Source organism: Petaurus breviceps, unplaced genomic scaffold, assembly GCF_028583685.1.
Source record: "Petaurus breviceps papuanus isolate PSGF00001 unplaced genomic scaffold, PetGlider_PUasm1.0 90654, whole genome shotgun sequence".
NCBI classification, from domain to species: Eukaryota; Metazoa; Chordata; class Mammalia; order Diprotodontia; family Petauridae; genus Petaurus; species Petaurus breviceps.
In genome coordinates, this window is record NW_027187301.1 from 3922724 (window position 1) to 3945218 (window position 22495).

Here is a 22495-nt window from a genome sequence, read left to right on the forward strand (position 1 = left end):
TCCCTCCCTCTCTCCCTCTTCCTTCTTCTCCCTGTTTCCTCATCTGTAAAATAGGAATGCAGCAGCTAGGTAGTAAAGTGGATAGAGTGCTTGGTCTGGAGTCAGGAATACTAATCTTCCTGAGTTCAACTCTGGCCTCAGACACTTACTAGCTGGGTGACCCCGGGGAAAGTCCCTTAACCCTGTTTGCCTCAGTTTCCTCATCTATAAAATGAGCTTGAGAAGAAAATGGCAGTATCTCTGCCAAGAAAACCTCAAATGGGACCCTGGAGAGTCAGACACGACTGAACAATAACATAGGGATCATAGTACAGGCATTATCTGCTTCACAGGGTTGTGGTGCAGAAAATACCTTAAAATGACCTGTCGTGATGAGATATTATTGCCAAAGATTATAATTCTGAGAAAATTGGAGGGGAAGATTATTTGCATAAATCTCCAAAGTGAGTGCATCAATGGGATGGAGACTAATTTCAAAGCTTTGGGTATCAGCCTTGAGCAAGTCATTGCCCCCTCTTGAGTCCCTGTTTCTCTTTCAAATGAGGAGATTGGACGAAGTTGGATCTAGTTACTTCTGCTACTTTTAGGAAAGTGTGGAAGTCATCCTGTCTAATCAGTCTGTAGACCCATAAGGAAAAAGGACAAGAGCTTTAAATCTTGGCTGTTTCTTTGATAAACCAATCTACCCCAAACTCCTTATTCCCATCTTTTTATCTGAGAGGCATGGCTAGGAATCTTTATGTCCTGAAAGTTGTGCCATTGGGTCACAATCTGTTTGTGTCCACATATCTCAGGCCCCCAGACAAACATCTCTTCTCCCCTACAAGGAGACGGGGCAGGTGTGGCTTTGAAGAGCGAAGGCTATATTCTATATCCACGGCAGCTGGACCGACTCACCCACCTTGAGCAATAATGTTCATTATCCATAGAAGTGGGTATAATAATTCCTGAGCTTCAGATGATGTCATGAATATCCAACATTCCAGAGGCTTGGAAACAATTTTTTACAAAATTTGTATTGATATATTTTCAAAGCTCTTTCACAATCATAGAATGTCTGAGTTGGAAAGGTACTCAGAGTTCAGCTGCTATAAGCCATACCCAGTAGGAATCCCCTCTCTAATATTCTCAGCAATAAGTTCTTTAACCTCTGGTTGCAGATCTCTAGCCATGGGGAAACAAACCACTGTCACCTGAAAATGTCCATCCAACTTGTGAATGCTCATTAAGCAAGTGTTTTCTTAACACTGAGCCAAAGTCTGCCGTTCTGCCTTCTGGGAGCCAATCTGATCAAGTCTAAACTTATTTCCATATAATAAAAGGCCCTTCAGATATTTTAAAACTACTCTCCTAGGCCCTTAAGTCTTTTCTTCTCCAGGTTAAACGTTCCCAGTTTCTTCAATAAATCCTTGTACACCATGGAATGCTTTCAGTGTGCTTTCTAAAATCTGACAGCTGGAATGGAACACCATGATCCAGCTAGGGTCTGCCTTGGGTCAAAGACAGCGGGCCTGGAAGCCCCCTTGTTCTGAACACAATGCTTCTTGGAAGGTCATCTTGGTTTTTGATGCTGTGGAATTCTGCATCCTGTTTCATGATGCCTATAAAATGGAAGTTACAAAGTGCTTGGGTCAGAGGATTAGCAGGGGACAGTCTGTGGATCAGAATTTCTCTCCAAGCAGAATGCTTATACATTAATAAATTGTCACTGACAGATTCTAGCTAAAACACAGATTGTTTTTGTTCCAGAGGGGCAGCCAAAAATAATAATAACCAACATTTATATAGCACTTTAAGGTTTGCAGAGAATTTCATATATATGTGTGTGTCTGTGTGTGTGTATAAATCTGATCCTCACAATGACTCTAAGGTGGCTACTAGTATTATATTTTACAGATGAGGAAACTGAGTGAGATTGACTGGTTTGCCCAAGGTGACAAAGCTAGTCAGTGTCTGAGGCTGGATTTGAGCTCAGACTTCCCGAGTCCAAGTCCAACACTGTCCATCTGACTTCTCTTGCTAATGAGATCCTACGTGGGTTTTGTGAAGTAGGAAACAAAACAATGCTCTACTCAAGTTTTCTTTGACATCTCTCTTCTTTCCTCCCCTCCTCCCCTGCCAGAATGACATGGGAGGGTGCAATGGGACCTCATCCATGGCAGTGATCAAAGATTACTACGCACTAAAGGAGAATGAGATCTGCGTGAGCCAGGGCGAGGTGGTCCAGGTCCTCGCCGTCAACCAGCAGAACATGTGCCTGGTCTACCAGCCCGCTAGCGATCACTCCCCTGCAGCCGAGGGCTGGGTCCCAGGCACCATCCTGGCACCCCTCACCAAAGCCACAGCTACAGCAGAAAATAGCGACGGGAGCATCAAGTAAGTGCCACGTTGGCTTTCCCGGGAGAGCAGTATATGGATTAGGAAAAAAAAAAATCCAACACACAGTAGGGAATTACCGCTCCTCATGCTCGACAGTGCCACTGGAACTAATGTCCGAATGCTGGAACCACACACCACAGGGGGCGTCCATGCTGGATAGTTTGGTTTTTGGTTTTTTTTTTTTTTCCTTTTTGTTCATGGCTTTCTGTTCATTTTTTCTCCTTCTCCAACCCTTTTCCCCCCATTTGTTTAAAAAAAAGAAAGAAAAGAACCTTAATGAAACCCTGAGTGATTAAAGGCATGCTTTCTGTTGCTCTGTTTGAGCCCCCCATCACAGGACTCACTGGACTGGACTTCTATTTATGTTGTATTAAGTTACTGAGATATATATTTTTTTTGATTATGACACACACATAAAAAAACACCCCACCTTAGCACAGATCCTATGCCTGCTGTAGGCCAAAGGCCTGCTGCTGTCCCCAGGGGAAGAAGGGGGCAGGAGATGGAGGGGAATTTTGGGGGGGGGTGAATATTGGTGGGAATTTCTTTGTACAGTTTGTAACTTTTTCAACCCATTCCTGCCCCCACCCCCATTTCCCTGTTACTTTAATATATGTTCCTGGTAATTTGTAAGATATTTCTTTTTTTTTTAATTGTGAGATCCTTCAGAGTACATTCCTGTATAAAGTATTTTGCACTATTTAAAAGAAACCCATATGGATGAAGCCAGGGTGTGCAATATATTGGATAGTCGCAATGTTCATCATTGTACCTGTAATGTAACTAATAATTTTAAATGTACTATTTTAAATATGTAAAATAAATTTTCACCATGAGCATGTTTTAATGAGGTTAAAGAACTAGTTGACCCTTCATTCTCCCTTCCCTGAGCCCCGAAACCTGAATAACATACTTTTGTAATGAAATGAGTGGGTTGAATCTACCTCCCCACCCCCTACCCCTTCTCCTGAGTTTTAAAAGTTGGTCCAAAGCCTTGGTTGTCCCTTATTCCCTTGAAATCACTCAATCAACAAGCCGTTTAAGTGTCTGCTGTGTGCCTCACACCATACTAGGTCCTGGGGGTGAAAATACAATGGATAAGAGGAAAGGGTGTCCATAGCTGAAGAGCAGCCCAGTGTCCCTAGTCCTTCCCTACCTGTTGGTTTCTACCATCCTAGAAGATGAAGACTGATGCCTGCTGGGCTCTGTCCAGCCTATTTCTGGCAAATGCATGACATAAAAGAACGGCTCAAGTAGACCACGTCACGTGCCTTTGCATCCTCCCATTTCTGGCCCCTTTGAGCAGCTGCCCGAAGCAGTGGGGTGAGGGACTTTTCTGTTGCTTAAGCTGGTTAGCAGAGCCGAAAAAACCAAGTGCCTCTGTCTTCATTAGGGCTTCCTGCTCTCACCCTTCCTCTAGGTTGGGGAGGGAAGGGGAGTCCCAGCATCATTCCAGATCCTTCCAAATGACTACAATCCATCCTGACTTAGTCTGATGTCAAAATGACATTGTCCAGGACGGCTAAGTGGCGCAGTGAATTAGAGCATCAGCCCTGGAGTCAGGAGGACCTGAGTTCAAATCCAGCCTCAGACACATAACACTTACTAGCATTGTGACCTTGGGCAAGTCACTTAACCCCAATTGCCCTGCCTTCCCCCTCCAAAAAGAAAAAAAAAAATATGCATTGGTCATCCAGACCTGAAGGATCCAGTTGATGTTGTCAGAAAAGACCCTAGTTTGTTTTTGCTTGCATTTTCCCTCCATTATCTCTAGAAAATCTCAAGGCTTGGGAATGAAGCTTCTCCAAGCTTCAAAGTGTGTGCTCAGTTAGAGTGATCCCTTTTGAGAGCCAGCTCTCTGATTTAGGAGCTGCCCATCTGGGACGTGCAGCATCTTCCACCTCCCACTCCTCATCTTCAGGTCATTTCACCTTTCATCTGTACTCCACTCCCCTGGAAGGGAGGCACAGGTTGGCAGAACGAGGAGCTCATGCACCTGTCAGTCTGGGTCTTTGTCAGCAGCCCCGGAGATAGGAAGCGAATAGAAACTAATGGCTTCACATCTAGTTTTTTGTATTAGTGACAGGCTTCCCTAGGGCATGCTTTGAGCACAAAACATGCAGAGCTGGTTTTAACATCTGCAACGCTGGTCACCTAATCAGTGACCACCCCAGGATTTCTGTCTGCTCAGGTCCAACAGCTCGACATTCTTAAGTCATAATGTCGAACTCTTTTGGATTGGAGAAACTCAAATTCTGACCTCCCCAATTAAAAGGTATCTTCCTTCCTGTGCTTGGTTCTTAACAGATCAAATTATGTGCCAAGCCAAACTAGAAAAACATAGATGGTCTTAACATGTGTAGAAAACATTCTCTCTTCCCTCACCCTTCCCTTCCCACTTACAAAAGGCTTCCCCGAGAGCTTTCTCCACTGGAAGAAGACAAGGCTTCAAGGTACCCTGGGCTAAGTTCAGTGAGGTGAAGAGATCACAACCGAGTCTCGGCCACAACTATGGTAGAGTGAGATCTCACTAGTGACACACAGCTTCTCTGAGTCCATTTTTCTATAAGTACATGGAGGGAAGTCGGCACAGAGCCGACCTCTTCCATTCCATTGCTAGGTTGCTGCTGATTCTAAATAGAGCAGCTAGAATGTACAAATTAGGCAGCCCTCTCCTTTTCAAAGGCAAATGATACTCGATCTACTTTATGGGGCATTTCAAGACATTTATAACATTTTTAAAATATCTTTAATAATAATGGCTCAGCAGTTCACTGAGCAACTTTTCCAGTACAGAGAGAATGCTGAAACAACTTCCCTTGGTCCTTTCTTCTTGACATTCCCCAATGAGAGCTAAGCTAATAAAAATCTGCCTTATTAACCAACACATATTCCGTGTCTACTATTTGCCAGACATTGTGCTGAACACAGAGGATATAGACAAAAATGAGACAGTCCATGCCTGCCCTCAAGGAGCTTACATTCCAATAAAGGGATATCACATACACAAGGGAATGGTGGCCATGGAAGGGAGTTTATCTAGGCAATCAATCACAGCGGTTGTGAGGGAAGCCAGAGGGTATTAGACACTGGAAGGGGACAGAGCTACCAGCACTGTGGCTGGTGAAATGGCAGAACACCTATGCAAGTGAAGATGCTGGTATTGTGGTGGCTGGACCTTAATCATGCCCCTTTCTGGATCATCCTGTTCCTCCTCCACCCTCTCCCCTATTCAGCACCAAGCCTCTGCTATGTTTCTTCTCTCTTGCCTTTCTTATGTTTATCACAATTTGCTGGAGAAGGGTATGATTGGGTTGGGGGGGAGGGTGTTTGTTTTTAAGAAATCACCCGTTTCCAGTCCAAGCAGCATTTTGTCCAGACTATGACTTCAGCCAAGATGCTGTCACGACATGCAAATAGAGAAGAGACCCCACCCCAAGCAGGACTGGAAGTGGTAATCAGCCTGTCCAAAAGGGTAAACCATATTTGGGATTTGGCTTTGAGATTCTCTTCCTCTGACTATATCATGATGCAAGAGAGGCTTAAGTACTCTGATCAACTTTATTAGGTCAAATGACAGGTCTCTACCAACCCAGAATCTCATCTCCATCACTAGGAAAAAGGAAGGCAAAAGGGGGATGAAACGATGGAATGGCCACATCTCACCCATTCCATATTTACTATTCCCGGTAGCAGAAATTACATCTTTTCTCAGCAGGAAAACATCAGGCCCTCTGGCAATCTGAATAAATTGGGCTTTGTCGGACAAAAAATGGAGACCAGAAACAGCCTTTGATCTAGAATTCCCAGAAAAATAGAGCATGGATTTCCTGCTCTAACTATCCAAATCATTGCCAACATGATCCATTTCATTTGGATGATGGAAATGAAACACAAGCTTAAACATGAGTAGAATTTCTAATGGGATAAGTTGAGATCCCCAAGTCCAAATCATTCATTTGGGTTGTAGCAATCTCAATCAATAGGACATGTATGTATTAAGTGTTTGCCTTGTACCAGGCACTGTCTTAAGTGCTGGGGATAGAAAGATATAGGACCTGCCCTCAAGGAGCTTACGTTCTAATGGGGAAGACGCTATATCTTGTGTGGACCTATATAGACAGGTCCACACAAGATACATGCAGAACACAAATAACTAGAGCTACTCCTTCCTTTCCTCTCCTCTCACCTTTCTTCACATCCACACACATGCCCCCTCAGACTGTGAGCTAGTTGGTGATTCCACTTCTTTGGAGGAATTGAAGCAACATCTGTTAACACACCTTCCCTTGTAGGGTCCAGTGACCAGTGGTCACCTTTCCTCCGTAGTGTTATGAGTTACTTGTCTCTGAATCTAGGATGGGGAGGTAACAAAATTCACTTCATAGTGGGACTGAGGCCAGTCTTGCCAACCAAGGGGAGAGTTGGCACGGCGGTCATCCGGCGCTGAAGCCTGGAAGTTGGCCGGAGCTCTTCATCTCCTCAGAGGGTGGTGACCCCTCACACCTCCTCACTTCTACTCTGACCTGCCATTTTGATTGGTGCATTTTTTGGTACAACAGGAAGTCATGTTCATGGCATACCCTACGCATGAGAAAGCGGGCGGAAATGGAGAACACGGGTAAAAATGAATCCACAGGGCCTCGTAAATCCAAGGAGATTCTGGGCAACAAAGTCTCAGTTAAAGTGAGTAAGGTATTTTGGAGCTGTGCCCTCCCAACCTCTCATCCTGCCTCTTCACCCCACAGCATTCTCACTAGTAAGTTTGGGGGAGGTATTTTTGTTTTTGTGTTTTGGGTTTTCCCCCCACTTCAATTGGGAGAGCAATAGTTTATTAGCAGGATTTGCATGCAAGATCAATTTTTTTTAAATCTTTAATTTCTCCTGGCATCTTCAATACAAGTAAGTATCTTTAAAAAAAAAACAAAAACTTTTCTCTTTGTTACATATAGACGTTTTTAGCAAAGTTTTCTATAGCTTCATCTGACAGGAAAAGTAAGAGGTTTCATTCATCTGGAGTTGACCAATGAGAATACAACAAGGTTAACTGTGATCGGAGGTTGCAGGGGTGGGCAGTGAGAGGCTTCTGGTTCACCAAGCTTCCCTATGGAGACTGAGGTTTTGAGTGAGAGGGTCTCAGTGCCAGATTGGTTCAATTACATTTTATATCTCTCCTCCAGAGTTCAGGAAGCCTCAATTTAGTGACATGCCTTTTGCCTGCCTGTATTCACATTGCCATGCATGTGTGGAGGGAGGAGAGGCGGGCACAGAGAGGACACCCAACATAGTCGTGTGCAAAGCTCTGCCCAGCATTTTAGAATCACTGATCACAGGCTTCATCAGATACGGGTTCCCACTTAGCACTCTCTTGGCACAGCTTAGCATGCTGTGCTCTGTGACCTTGCTGCAGAAATCTGCCATCAGCCAAGAGAAAATTGCAGGCTTACTTCTGTTTACATTTATTGTAAGGCATAGGGGTGTGTGTGGGTGTGTGGGTGGGTGTTTTGTTTTTTGGGGTTTTTTGTCTTGAGCAAAGCAGGTCCAACCAGAAAACCTTTTTCTGATCTCACTTATGACACATATAGGTTACTAGACTTTGGGCAAGTCACTTAACCTCAACAATTCTTTAAGACCATAAATTGCAGACAAGATACCAACGTGCATTATTACTAGGAGGAATTTTATCACCTGGGAGTTCTTTATACAAATGAAATAGCAGGCATAGTCCCTCTCTTCTATGCTTGGGGAACAGAAAGTATCCTTTCCTTCTTGTTTAGAAACTCCAGCCTCCAAAGAGAAGACAACAGTCCTGGTTCTATAGCACCCATGTTCCATTCTGTGGCTTCCATTTGCTAGATTTAACCAGACAAACCATTGCATAAAACATAGCTGCTTCTGCTTTGGCAAAAGCATGCTGCTGCCCTTGGCGACCTGTTGTCCTTTTGAAGCATCTTTTTTTGTTCCCTATGCCGGTTTTTCCATTGCCCATGTTCTCTGAAGTTCTCCTGCTCTGCCTGGGGTAAACTATCTGTGTTCTAACTTTGTTCTCTTTCTTCCCCCTCCTCATGCTGCCAAACAAGGAGACGAACAGTTCCGAGGAATCAGAGTGTGATGATCTTGACCCTAATACTAGTATGGAGGTAGAAGCAATCATTGCTGTCCTATTTTCTACAATGAGATCTTTTTCATATGTGTTCTCTAGAAGCAGCTCTAAATATGTGACCAACCAACCTAACCGTGAAATATAAATTAAGTCCCATCTCTTGGCGTCCATTCCACTTCCCAAGAAAATGGCAGGCTCTAGTACAACCCAGTATCAAAATAAATCTAATAAAACCCTACCCTCAGGCAACCTTAACAAAACCTCATAACTGAGAACGGCTGTTTAATGCTGGTTTCTCAGTTGGTTAGGACACAGGTGGTCCCTCAAACAAGACATGTTTCAAAAACCTATGTGGAAATTACTTGAAATTCAATAACTACCCATGGAAACAATGTTCTATGTATTCCCTACATATTCAAAATATCATGAAGGATATTTTGCTCATATGGAGTTGCCCAATGGGAATGAAGCGAGGTCAAAATGACCAGATGTTGCAAAAGCAGGGGGTATGTTTCCAAGTCACCAGGCTCCCCTGTGGAGATGAAAAGCTCTTAGTGAGAAGGTTCTCCATATCAGTCTTATTTCATTTCTGTCCCCCAGCATTCGAGAGGCATCAACTTCCCTGTATCCCTTTTTTCCATTATTATGTGGAGGGAAGGAAAGCAGGTATGGAATTAACACCCAGTATATTACCTTTATACCTCTGAGATTCGGTGATTCTGTATGATAGTTATTAACTTCTTAGCTGATTCATGAAAACTAACTTACTCCACATGTAACTGAAATTAATTCTCACTTCCTTGTTTAAATTTGTCAGTGTGATGCTTGCCAAGTCTTTCCTCTCAAATTGTATCCAGTGGCATCCATCCTTATCCGAGATGGCCCTTTGGCTTACAAAGCTTTACCCACACGTTATTTGATATTAAAAACATTCCCAGGAGGGAGGGAGATGGGATAGATATTATCATCCCCATCCTACAATGGGGAGACTGAGGGTCTGAAAGGTATGGTCAGTTTCCCAATGGCCACTAAGCAGCAAGCTAGGACTAGAACCCAGATCTCCTGAGGACGTCTTCCACCAGGTGCTCTTCCCCTATGCCCCATCCTTTTCTTCCTCTTACTGATCTTACTTCCTCTACCCTCTGATAATATGTCAGCCATTGTAATGGGGTAAATTGTTTCTATGGGAAAGTCCCTTGCCTGTGCAGTGAAGGGAAGAGAAAGGAACAGGAACATGGTGGCACCAAGAATACCTCTTCCCCTTTTTCTTGCCCCCTTGCCTGGTCTTCAGCAGAAGAAAATTTAGTGGCTAGGGATGCATCTCCCATGTGATGTTCACAATAGTGAATAGGCAATAATACCTGTCCAATCAAGATATGAGAATGGACCCAGGTCAGGCAACGTGTAGCATTCTCCCAATGGTGACCAAAAAAGAGATGGGTGCCCACCCCCCACCTCTGTCATAGAGATTCATCTGATGGATTTCTAACTCCATCCCTTCCAGAGCCCGGCAGAAGTCAACAAAGAAATGCTGTTTATCAAGCTGGGCTGGGATATTCAATTGTGGTGAACATGATCCATTAGGTCAGGGGTTCTTAACCTTTTCAGTGAAGCATCTAGACTGTTCTTCTCAGAATTGTATTTTAAGTGCACAAAAAAATACATAGGATAATAAGAGGAAATCTATTCTATTGAAATAAAGCTATCAAGATATTCTTTAAAAGACAAAAAGTTCATAGCCTCCAGGTTAAGAACCCCTGCAGGGGATTTCAAATCACTATGAAGACTTTTTTTCTTAACCTAAAATGTTGATTTCCTATAAACAGTGAAGTATAACTTGTATGTCTGCCTTTTCTTCTGTGAGAAAAAAAATGTTTAAATACTCTCTTTTAATTTTGAAACTTTTTAAAATGTATTTAAAGCCTCTCACAGGGATGACTGGAAGGTTTAGGCCAAATTTTTCCTGAATTTCCTCTTTAATCCAATATGTTCCTGAAGATGACCTCCTGTAAGAACTCTATAATATAAATAAAGCAAACCACTGAATGAGGTAGGCAGAGAGACACGAGAAAAGGTGAGTCATTACTCGGCCTCATGGAAGGAGCCAAACAAATGGTCAGAGGGCAAGTGGCCGGGACCTCCTGAGGTACTAGAAAAGTGGATGTAGGGAGTTTGCTATGGCCAAGTACCGCCATCTGAGTCTGAATGGTGCCATGCAGGTCAAATGGAAAGGGGTTTGATTATTCTGACACTCTCCTGGGGAGGAAATAGAGCAATTATGACCTAGAAAATCAGAGCCTCCTTAGACAATGGCAAAGGAATGTATGAGAGCATTAATTAAGCACCAACTATGGTAAAGCCTATTACAGGGCAGCTAGGTGACTCAGTAGATAGAGTGCCAGCCCTGGAGTCAATCCAACCTTATTTCCTAGCTGTGTGACCCTGGGCAAATCACTTAACCCTGTTTGCCTCAGTTTCCTCATCCATAAAATGAGCTAGAGAAGGAAATGGCAAATTACTCCAGTACCTTTGCCAAGATGACCCCAAATGGGGTCACAAAGAGTCAGGCATGACTGAAAAAGGACTAAACAACCAAAAAATGGATAAGCCAGCAGAATTAGAATGGATAGAAAGCCTTTTTCTTAGCCTGATTTTCTTCCATCTCATGGGATCAAAAGATGTTTGAAGGGCATTGTGGTGTAGTAGAAAGGACACTGGACTGAGAATGACAAGACACAACTGCCACTTACTAGCTCTGTGATCTTGAGTAAGTGACAGCTTCAGTTGAACAATAATTGTTAAGTGCCTACTACAATATACCAGGCAGGGTTTTAGGTCCTGGGGATACAAAGACTGAAGCAAAGCAGCGTTTGCCTTCGGGAAGCTTCTATTCTAATGAGGGGAAATGCCAGGAGCACAAGAGAAGTTGTCCTGAGGAAATCACTAAACATCTCCCCGTGCCTCCGTTTCTTCAAATGTAAAATGAGAAGGTTGGACTAGGTGACTCCAGAGGTCCCTTCTAACGAAATCTATGATCCTAAGTAAAAAGAAAATATGTGCAAAGTCAATGCAAAGTAGCAGATGAGGGGGAGTACTAACAATGGAAACTGAGTAAAGGCCTCTTGTAGGAGGTGGTGCTGGGACTGAGCCTTGAAAGAAGCTAAATGTGCCAAGGAACAGAGTTAAGGAGAGAGCATCCCAAGCATAAGGACAGCCTGGGCAAAGTCCCAGAGGTCTGAGATGGAATCTTGTGAATGGGTTACAGCAAAGAGACCAGTTTGTACCATGTTGCATGTGTGCGGGGCAGGGCTATGAAGCCAACCTTGAAATCTAAGCGAGAGTTGAGTTCTAAAGCGCTTATCCCAAACTGGGGATTTTGTCTTTTATTCAAGAGGCAAGAGGGAGCCACTTAAGGTTAATTATCTCAGTTTGCTCATCAATATAAGAGGGAGAATAAGACTGACTTTCTCCTAAGATTGTTGGGAGGCTCAAATGGACTGTGACTTGTAGCCATAAAGCACGATATAAATGAATGGCAGTGTTATTTATTATGAGGCAGCATGGTATAGTGGATAGAGAGCTGGCCTTGAAGCCAGGGAGACCTCCATTCAAGTCTTGCCTTTCTCATATATAGGCTGTGTCATTTAACTTCTCAATGTTCCAACAACTGGCTGTAACAGAGAAGGTGTTTACGGGTGGAGAGATTTTCCTCCTCTGAGAGTTCCATACAGCAATGAAATAGATCTTGTCCTTACTCCTACTGTTATTTATTATCATTACTAATAATGATGATGCAAGGGGAGAAGGAAACAGAGAATAAGCATTTATATAGCACCTGCCATGTGCCAAACACTGTACTAAGCACTTTACAGGTTTGATTGATTTCATTTGATCCTCACAACAATCCTGCAAGGTAGGTGCTGTTATTTTACAGTTGAAGAAACTGAGGCAGAAAGAGGTTAAGTGACTTGCCCAGGACCACACAGCTAGTAAGTATCTGAGACTAGATTTTAACTCGGGGCTTTCCAAGAAAGGCTAGAAGTGGACTTTGCCTCTGTTTTTTCCAGAGTGGGAGCTAAACATAGAAGGTTTTGATAGTTAGAAGGGGAAGATGGCCAGGTAGTCCATTATCCCCGAAGCAGAGTTGTGACCAGCTTGTCTCAAGCCCAGGTGGTCAAGTGAACACATGCACAGCTGCTGCTTTGCTTTCTTTGCCCTGACACACCCACGGATAGAACAAGAAGAAGCAGGTGGTTTCAAAGGTACAAGTAAAAGGTACAACACTCTCTCTCTCTCTCTCTCTCTCTCTCTCTCTCTCTCTCTCTCTCTCTCTCCCTCTCTCTCTCCCTCTCTCTCTCCCTCTTCTTCTCCCTCTCCCTCTCCCTCTCCCTTCCCCTCTTTCCCTCTTTCCCAGCGTCCTCTGGGAGACAAAAGATAGGCAATCTCTGCATAATACAGGGTGGTTAACTGGAAAGAGCCATCCAATGGTGAACCAGAATCCTCAGTTTACTGGATGCATGGTTCCCCTGCCTCCCCCACTCCACTTTAGAAGTTCGATTTAGATTAACATTTATTAAGCACCTACTGTATACTAGAACACTTTGAGAAGAGATAAATGACAAGAACTCAAACTTATGTATCTGGGCCTTCCTTCAGAAAAAAAAAATTAGGCAGTGTAGGTCTTACTCTCCCTCTATTGATGAGTATTTATTTCGGGAGTAAAACACAGTGGGTCCTATCTCCCACATCTTCCAAGTATATGTTTTCTGTGTAATGGGAGTTCACACAAATGTGCCTAGAGGCACTGCCAGATCCTTAGTCATCAAAGTAAAAGCTGGTTTATGTTCAAACCACTGAAGCTTAGAAGTCAAGAAGATGTGTTTGTGTGTCTTTAAAGGATTTTCACCTGCAAGGGTTGAAACTAAGGATTTTCAGATAAACTTCAGACACTAACTGTGTGACCCCTGGACAAGTCATGTAACCTCTGCCTCTGTTTCCTCAACTGTAAAATGGAGATAATGACACCTACCTCCCTAGATCAAAAGAGATAATATTTGTGAAAACACTTAGCACACAGAAGGTGCTTAATAAATGCCTGTCCCCCTTCCCCCCCCCCAAAATAAAACCTTGAACTATGTCATTTCATTCTCTGAATCTTCCATTTGAAGTCTGTACCCAGCTATGAAAATACTTTTGGATATTGCAGATATCCAATGTCTTCCACGTTCCCCCTGTGCCATCACCTTTTTTTTTTTTAAAGCAATCGGGGTTAAGTGACTTGCTCAAGGTTACACAGCCAGTTATTTCTGGGTGTGGTGCTGAGTATCTGAGCCCGGATTCGATCCCCAGGTCATCCTGACACTGGAGCCGGTGCTCTTACTCGCTGAGCCACCTGGCCGCCCCTAAGCAATCGGGGTTAAGTAACTTGCTCAAGGTTACACGGCCAGTTATTATTTCTGGGTGGGTGCTAAGTGTCTGAGCCCCGGATTCAATCTCCAGGTCTTCTCAACACTGGAGCCGGTGCTCTTACTCGCTGTGCTACCTGGCCTCCCCTGTGTCATCACCTTTTAGAATTTAATTGTGAAAGCATGAATAGGGCTGGTAAGGGAAACCAAGGGAAATCAGACTGGTAAAATTTTAGACTTTAGGTTTCTCATAGGGGGTAGAAATTCAGGGTCTACAAAACAAGCTGAGATTGGGGGGGGGGGAGTGGTAAAAGTCCAACACTAACCCCAAAGATGTCTAAGAATTGTCATCATCTAAAGTAAATTAAGGGAGCTAGGTGTTACAGTGGGTAGGGTCTGGAGTCAGGAAGACTCATCTTCCTGAGTTCATATCCAGTCTCAGACCCTTATTAGCTATGTGACCCTGAACAAGTCACTTAACCCTGTTTGCCTCAGTTTCCCCATCTATAAAATGAGCTGGAGAAGTAAATGGCAAACCATTCCAATATCTTTGCCAAGAAAACCCCAAATGGGGTCACAGAGAGTCAGATACGACTAAAACAACTGAACAATAATAACAACAAATTTAAGGCAGGATTACCAAGATCTGCCTGACTTCTTCACCCTTCTCCTTTACTTTGCTGCTGGCCAATATTCATTAAACTACAGTGAGTCCTTGGCAGTTTTCTGATGCATACACCAGCCTCCCTTCCAGGCTCTCCCTAGAGACTGACCAGGGCTGTCTTCCAAATAATAATTATGAAAAGAGCTAGCACTGATGGAGCGCTTTAAGGTTTGCAAAGTATTTTTGCATAGCCAAGTGCTTGAGACTTAATGTATTCAACATTGACCTTGTCTGGTCCTGCCTAAAAACCCCACTGCCTGCTACCCTGATTGTCTGCCTCCCCTCAGACCTCCATGTTTCGGACTGGAGCCAGATACACAAATCCAGAGTTCGACTCTGCTGACCCAAGCTCACCAGTGACTAGTCCATTGGCATTGACTAATCAACAAGCTAAGCAAACATAACAAGAAGAAATGTAATAGGATTCATGCAAATCCCTACATCTAAGTTTTTAAAAAAAAATCAACTTCACAGTACAAGATGGAGACAGCATGGCTTAAAGAGTAGTTCCTCTCAAAAAAATCTGGTGGGTTTAACGGTGTGAAATTTCAATAAGATGTGCTCAGTGGCACAGGGGATAGACCGGGAGGCTTGGAATCAGGAAGCCTTGGGTTCAAAGTCTCAGAGCCTTACTAGTTATGGATCCCCAGGCAAGTCACAATCTCTTTGTGCCTCAGTTTCTTCATCTGTCAACAAGGTATAATACTACCTGTCTCATAGAGTTATGAGGATCAAATGAGTTAACGTGTAAAACAAATCACAAAACTTAAAGTGCTATATAAATGCTGGCTATTACTGTTACTAATAGTGTGATTTGGTCGTCCCAAAAAATTGTCATCTTAGCCTATATTGAGAATCACACTGTCAAGAACATAGAGGTGACAGGTCTGTTGTCCTATGCAATGGTCAGACAACTTACAAGCCACTGTACTCCAATTTAGGAAAGACATTGAGAATCTGGAGAGTGCCTTGAGGAATTCATCGGTCAGTAAGCATTTATTAAGTACCCACTATATATGTACATATATCAGTCACGGTGCTAAGTGCTGGAGATACAGAGAGGGACAAGAGACAATTCCTACTCTCAAGGAGACTCATAGGGGAGAAGATATGTAAAGAACTATGTATGAACAAGTGGCATACAAAATAAATTGGGAATCATCAACAGAGGGACCGTACTAGATTAAGACGAATTAAGAAAGGCTTCTTGTATAAAGTAGGATTTTAGCTGGGACTTGAAAGAAGTAAAAAGAAACCAGGAGGTGGAGGTTAAGAGGGAAAAAATTACAAGTGTAGGGGACAGCTAGTTAAAATGCCTGGAATGGGGAGATATAGTGTCTTGTTGGAAGAAGAACAAGGAGACCAGTGTCACTGGATCACAGATGGCGGAAGTTAGCTGTAAGAAGAATGGAAAGGTAGGAGGGAGCCAGGCTATGAAAGACTTCAAATGCTAAACAGAATGTTTGATATTTCATCCCAGAGATGATGGGGACCCATTGGAGTTTATGGAGTAGGAAGATGGTAGGGCCAGACCTGCCCTTTCAGAAGATGACTTTGACAGCTTATTAGAGGATGGGCTGGAATAGGGAGACTTGGACAGGCTGCTGCAATAATACAGGCATAAAGTTGATGAGGGCTTACACCAGGGAGGTGGCAGTATCAGAGAAGACAAGGGGCATATATGACAGATGTTATCAAGGTAAAATTGACAGGATGTGGCAACTGACTGGATATGGGGGATGGGAGAGAATGAGGCATTGAGGGGTATCTAGGTTGGTGGTACCCTCAACAGTAAGAGGGAAGTTAAGAAGCAGAGAAAGAGAGGGGAAAGATAATGACTTCAGTTTGGGTTCTGGTGAGTTTAAGATGTCTATGAGACATCCAGGTCAGTAGGTCTACTGGGCCTCTTCAAAGTGTTAGCCACAAAGGGAGGAGAGGTATGGAATGATAGCTAAGGTAGATGGAGCTAATGAGGGTTTTCTGAGGCAGGAGGAGACATGGGCATGTTTGTAGGCAATAGGGAAATAGTCAAACGGAGAGATTAAAGGTAAGCGAAAGGAGCAATCTGCTAGAGAAGACAGGGTGCAATGGGGTCACCTGTGCATGTAGGGGGGTTTGCCTTAACAAAGAGAAAGGTCACCTCTTCATGTCAGACGGGGTAATGGAGATAGTGGCCTCAGACACTTATTAGCTGTGTGACCCTGGGCAAGTCACTTAACCCCAATTGCCTCCTTTAAAAAAAAATAGACATTAGCAAAGGTAGGTGGTGTCAGTGACCTAAGGATGAGGCTTGGATGATAGGCAAGAATGATAATATGATAAAAGGGCAAGGAACTCAAGACAGGATGACAGTTTAGAGTTGAACTAGTTCAGGAGGGTGACCACAATGATGAACTACGTTGTATGTAGTTGAACAACTAACATTCTGGAGGGAAAACTTGAGGAGGACATGGTCATGTCTTCAACATCTGAAGGGCTACTATTTAGAAAAGGCATCTGGGCAGCTAGGTGGCACAGTGAGTAGAGCACCGGCCCCAGATTCAGGAGGACCTGAGTTCGGTTCTGGCCTCAGATGCTTAACACCCACACAGAAAGAACTAGCTGTGTAACCTTGGGCAAGTTACTTAACCCCAACTGCCCTCCAAAAAAGCAAAAAAAAAAAAGGCATCAGACTTGTGCTGGGCCCCAAAGAGCTGAGCTAAGAGGGGAGAGAGGAAGTTTCAATGAAACAGAGTGCAGTTCAATGAAAGGAAAAAATTCCCTAAGCTATCCAAAAAATGGAGAGAGCCACCTCAGGAAGTAGTAGGCATCCTTTCATTTTCATTTGAGGTCCTCTTGCAAAGGCTGGATGGACCAGGTGGTTGCCACAGTCCCTTCCCAACCTGAGATTCTGTAATTTTAACCCTGGCTGTGTATTTCTCTCCAGGATCTTGCTTCCTTTTGGTCATCTGTCTTAGAGCCCTAACATTGTCTTAATGATGGTACTTTTTTTTTTGCTTTTTTGGAGGGTGGAATGCAGAGCAATTGGGGTTATGTGACTTGCCCAAGGTCACATGGCTGATAAGTGTTAAATGTCTGAGACCAGATTTGAGCTCAGGTCCTCCTAACTCCAGGGCCTGTGCTCTATTCACTGTGCCACCTAGCCGCCCCTGTGATGGAACTTTTAAAACCCTAAAGTAAGATGACCATAATTCACTTTAACTAAAAAAAAAACATATTCCCCATAGTTTATAAAACCACTATCATAGAATCTGAGTTAGGGCCCTCCACATTTATCTCATCTGACTCATACCCGAACAAGAATATCCTCTACAAATAGGATAATAGGTTCATAGAGCGAGAACTGGAGGAATCTTAGACACCCCCAAGCCTAGCTCCCTCATTTTACAGATGAGGAAACTGAGGTCCAGAAAGGTTAAGGAATTTGCCCAGGGTCACACAGGTACTGCATCTAGGCCTTCTGGACTTCAAACCCAGCACTCTCTCCTCTAGGCTGTTCTGCTTCATTCGCATCCCTGACAAATGGTCATCCTGACTCTACCTGAAGGCCTTAGAATGATGAGAAGCCCACTACTTTCCAAAGGAGTCCATTCATTCCAGTTATGGAAAGTTCCTCTTGCTGCAAAATCTAACCTGCAGCAGGACTGCAACAAATCCCCTTTTGAGTCTGAATTTCTTCCTTATGCCGAGCCTCAATCTACCTTTCTGTCACTCACACCCTTGCTCCCAATTCTTCCTTCTACTGTCAGAACAAAAGTCCTCCTAGCCTCCCATGTGATAGCCCTGATGAACCCTGTGAAGAAGGGAGGGTGTTGTACTATCATCCCCATTTTAGAGCTGAGGACACTGAGCCTCAGAGATTTTAAGTGCCTCACAGGCTCTCTGAACTCACCCTTCTACCTCCTACCTTCCCTTCCCTTAAGGCTGTCCTGAACACCTGAAAAGTGCTTCCTTCCTACCCTAACCTTACAGAGTTTTCAAATTTCTTCCAGTTGAAGCAGCTAGTCTGTGGCTGAAGACTAAAACTCAGGTCTCCTGGGCAAATTCCTTAACCAATCTGGACCTCAGTTTCTCGTCTGTAAAAGAAGGGAGTTGGGCTTGGTGGTGTATGAGATCCCTCCAGTTCTTGATCTACAAACCTCTTACCCTACGTTGACCCCATTATTGCCCTACTATTGACCCATTTTAGCACTTAACTTTTACAACAGAGTTGTCAAATACACCATATGCAACCCACAACACAGCTGCTGCCCAAACCAAATTAAAATGTAATTGGAAATTAGTTAACAAAATTAAGATAAAATAAATCATAAATAACAATACATTTGGAAACTACTTCAATATGTACAGTTTAGTGACCCTGTTTCTAGTTGAGTTCGACATCATTGCTCTATGCCATACTAAGCATAAAGCTTAATAATCAAAATGTAATGGGATAATAGGGGCAGCTAGGTGGCACAGTGGATAGAGAGCCAGCCCTGGAGTCAGGAGCACCTGAGCTCAAATCTGGCCTCAGACTCACTAGCTGTGTGACCCTGGGCAAGTCACTTAATCCTTTGTGCCTCAGTTTCCTCATCTGTAAAATGGAGGAGATAGCAAACCACTCCAGTATCTGCCAAGAAAACCCCAAATGAGGTCACAAAGTCAGACATGATTAACCTACGGCAAAAAAGGTGGAGTGTGGAAATAATAAGGTATTTACATCAAGATGCCACTTCCTGATATCAGGGAAGGAAATGGATTAGCCTGTAGTCCTATTTCAGTGCCCTAGAAGAGTGACCAGGCCTTAGCCTTTCACTGAAGAAAATCATCTGTGACACCAATCCAGGTGTTTCCAAGATTTGTATGTGTTTTCCCTAGGCACAAAAGGCAGAACAAATATTGACTTTCAGTTTACCAGCTTATTATAAACTGAAATCAAAAGAATTATAGATACTTTTGATAAGCCAGAGTGTACACAAAAGACAGAGTTTGAAGGGACTGGACTGGAAACATGCCAAGTAAGGATTAGTTAAATGACTTAAGGATGTTTCTCCTGGAGAAGAAAAGACTTTTCAGGAGATATGATCGCTGTCATTTAAGCCTTTGAAAGAAGGATTAGCCTTGTTTTGCTCAGCCCCAAAAGGCAAAACTCAGACCAGTTGTAGGGTAGGGGTGTATGTGTGTGTGAGGGGGGGGGGAGGGAGGAATTAGTTGCAAAAAATGCAGTTATTTTGCTCAAAACAAGGACAAATTTCCTAATAGCTAGAACTCTCCAAGAGTGGAATGGGCTGGCTGAGAAGACAGGGAATCTCTCCATTCCTGGGAGGTCTTCAAATTGACTGTATGTGAAGGGATTTCTACCAAGGTATAGAATGGACTAAATAAGCAATAGTGTGAGGTAGGGAGAAGACTGAGAATCTGGGCCATCTCTCTTCCTACCCAGCTGTGCTACCCTGAGCAGGCCCACTTCTCTGGGTCTCTGATCCTCACATGTAACATGAACTGTGAGTTTGAGACTAGAGATTGTCTTTTGGTTTTGTCTCCCCAGCATTCAGAACAGTGCCTGACATGCAGTCAGCATTTAATAAAATGTTTGCTGATTGAATGAATAAGTGTTCTCAGTGCTAAATTCTGTGACTTCTGATAAGGGTTTTCAATTCTGAGATTCTGTATAGCTGTTGGAGGACATGCAACCCCTGATATTCTCAACTCTCCTTTCCCTCACCTTCCATATTCAATCAAATGGTAAGTCCTGTTGATTCTGCCTCCACAACTTTTTTTCCCTCACATTGGAAATAGGAAATAGGAAGCAGGATTTCAGTTTAATTCATATTTTTCTTGAAAACATAAAATTCACCACCTAAGTGAATGGTGCATTCCTGCCCCCTACCCCCATATCTCTGAATATGTCCCTTTCTGACAAGGTCACCACCCTCTTACAGGCCTCAACACCATCCTTACCTGGACTATTGCAATATACTTCTAACTGGATTCTCAGCTCTAGTTTTTCCCTCTCCAATCTGACCTCCATGCAGTTGTCAAATTAATCATCCTAGAGCACAAGTCTGAGCACAGGATTCCTGTACTCAAGGACCTTCAATGACCCCCCAACTGCTTCTATAATAAAATACACTCTTAACAGCTTTCCAAATTTATTTTCCATTACTCTCCTTCATGCTTTTACTGTTCCTTAGTATTGCCTTTCCCATCTCCAGGCCTTTGCACAGGCTGTCCCCAATGCCTGGGATGCCATTTCTTCCTCGTTGTCATCTGCTGTCTCTTAGGAATCCTTAGGTCCCTTGAAAGCTCACCTCAGGCACCACCTCCTCCTGGGACCCCTTCTTGATTCCCCTGCTTCGTTTACTTTTTTGCCTCAAATTATGTGTTCAGTATGTATCTGTTAACATGTCCTCCTGGTCTAGTAGAAAATATGATCCCTGAGGACAGGAAATGGTGCATTTTTGTGATTGTGTCCCCCGTGCCTGGTTTATAAATTCAGAGATTCAAATCTGTAAGCAACCTCAGAAGCCATCTAGTCTAATCCCTCTCGTTTGACAGATATGGAAACTGAGGCCCAGAGTAGTTGAATGACTGGCCCAAGATCACACAGGTCCTCAGACCCAGGTCCGCTGAACGCAAAGCCAGCTCTCTTTCCACTGTATTCTGTGCCCTCCTCTGAGATAACTCTCTATCTTCTCTTCATATGTCTTATACACACGCAGTTGGGGCAGCAAGGTGGTGCTCTAGGCTTGGAGTCAGGAGGACCTGAGTTCAAATCCAGCCTCAGGCAGACACTTACTGAATATGTGACCCTGGGCAAGTCCCTTACCTGTTTGTCTCAGCTTCCTCATCAGTAAAATGAACTGGAGAAGGAAATGGCAAACTACTCCAGTGTCTTTGCCAAGAAAACCCCAAATGGGGTCATGAAGCGTTGGACAACTCAACAGCAACAACAATACAAGTAGTTGTTTGCACAGTCTCTCCTGTTAGAAAGGGAGGTCCCTGAAAGCAAAGACCAAGTGTTTCCCTTCTTTCTAAGCACATTGAAAGCACCTGACAAATGCTTGTTGGCTGAGTGGTTCCCATGGCAGCACTTAATTATATGTATTGGCTTAGACCAGATTGAGTTGGACAAAACAGGACCATAAATTTAGAGCCTGCAGGGACTTTCGGGGCCACTGAATACAATCCCCTCACTTCACATATGAGGAAACTGAAGTATAAAGAGCTGATGTGGCAGTCAAGATCACTCGGGGTCTGAGGTAGCATTTGAACTCAGCTCTTCCTGCCTTTGTCACTCCACATCCAGTGCCCCAGCCACTACATCATACTACCCCTGTGGGGTGGTGGGGAACAAAAACCACCCTTATAATCTTCCTGGAAAGTGTCTTAATATGGGCAAGCTAACATGGAAGGAAAGATTAACACCCATAAAGTCCCAGCCAAAATCGAAGCTCTGTGACATGCTAAAATAAGGACAGGATTCTTCTTGCCCATCCCAGCCTCCCCAGGCGAGGGCAGAGAACTGGTCCAGGGGAGTCAGGCATGTTTTGGAGGAAGGATGGAGGAGAAAGAAAACATTTGCTATCAGGAGATCTTCCACCACCCAGGCTGTATAAACAATGAGACCAGAAACTGAGCAGAAATAGGAGTGGGTCTCTCCTCTCCTCTCCCTGTGCTCTGAAAACTGGCTCGTGTGGACCAGGGTGTGGGCAAGCGAGCTTCCTGGGGAAAGATGGGATGGGTGTCTGCTCCCAGCCAGGAAAAAAGGTTTTCGTTTCCAGAGCCTCCCTCCCTGCTTCAAAATCACAAGCCTTCAATTCTTTGTGCGCCCCCCCCCCCCCCCAATATCTCTTCCCAGTAAAGGGACAAGAAAACCAGCCTATACCTCCCTCCCATGAAGCCGCCTTTGGCCTCTGCCCTCCAAATTTAAGGCTTGCAAAACGTCCCTCTGGCTTTTCC

The 22495-nt window shown here is 43.8% G+C and overlaps 1 protein-coding gene across 6 annotated transcripts in view; it reads left to right on the top strand.

Moving 5' to 3' along the window:
- Positions 1 to 22495, top strand: part of KALRN (kalirin RhoGEF kinase) — a 982696-nt gene that overhangs the window by 904659 nt on the left and 55542 nt on the right. For 5 of the 6 annotated variants that reach the window (XM_069064963.1, XM_069064965.1, XM_069064964.1 and 2 more), the window contains one exon: positions 2123 to 3239. In XM_069064963.1, coding sequence (XP_068921064.1) covers positions 2123 to 2380 — 258 coding nt within the window. In that variant the 3' untranslated portion in view covers positions 2381 to 3239. Of the gene's footprint in view, positions 1 to 2122; positions 3240 to 6941; positions 7066 to 8459; positions 8520 to 22495 lie in introns of those variants that run through there. The other variant, XM_069064968.1, reaches the window with a different exon arrangement.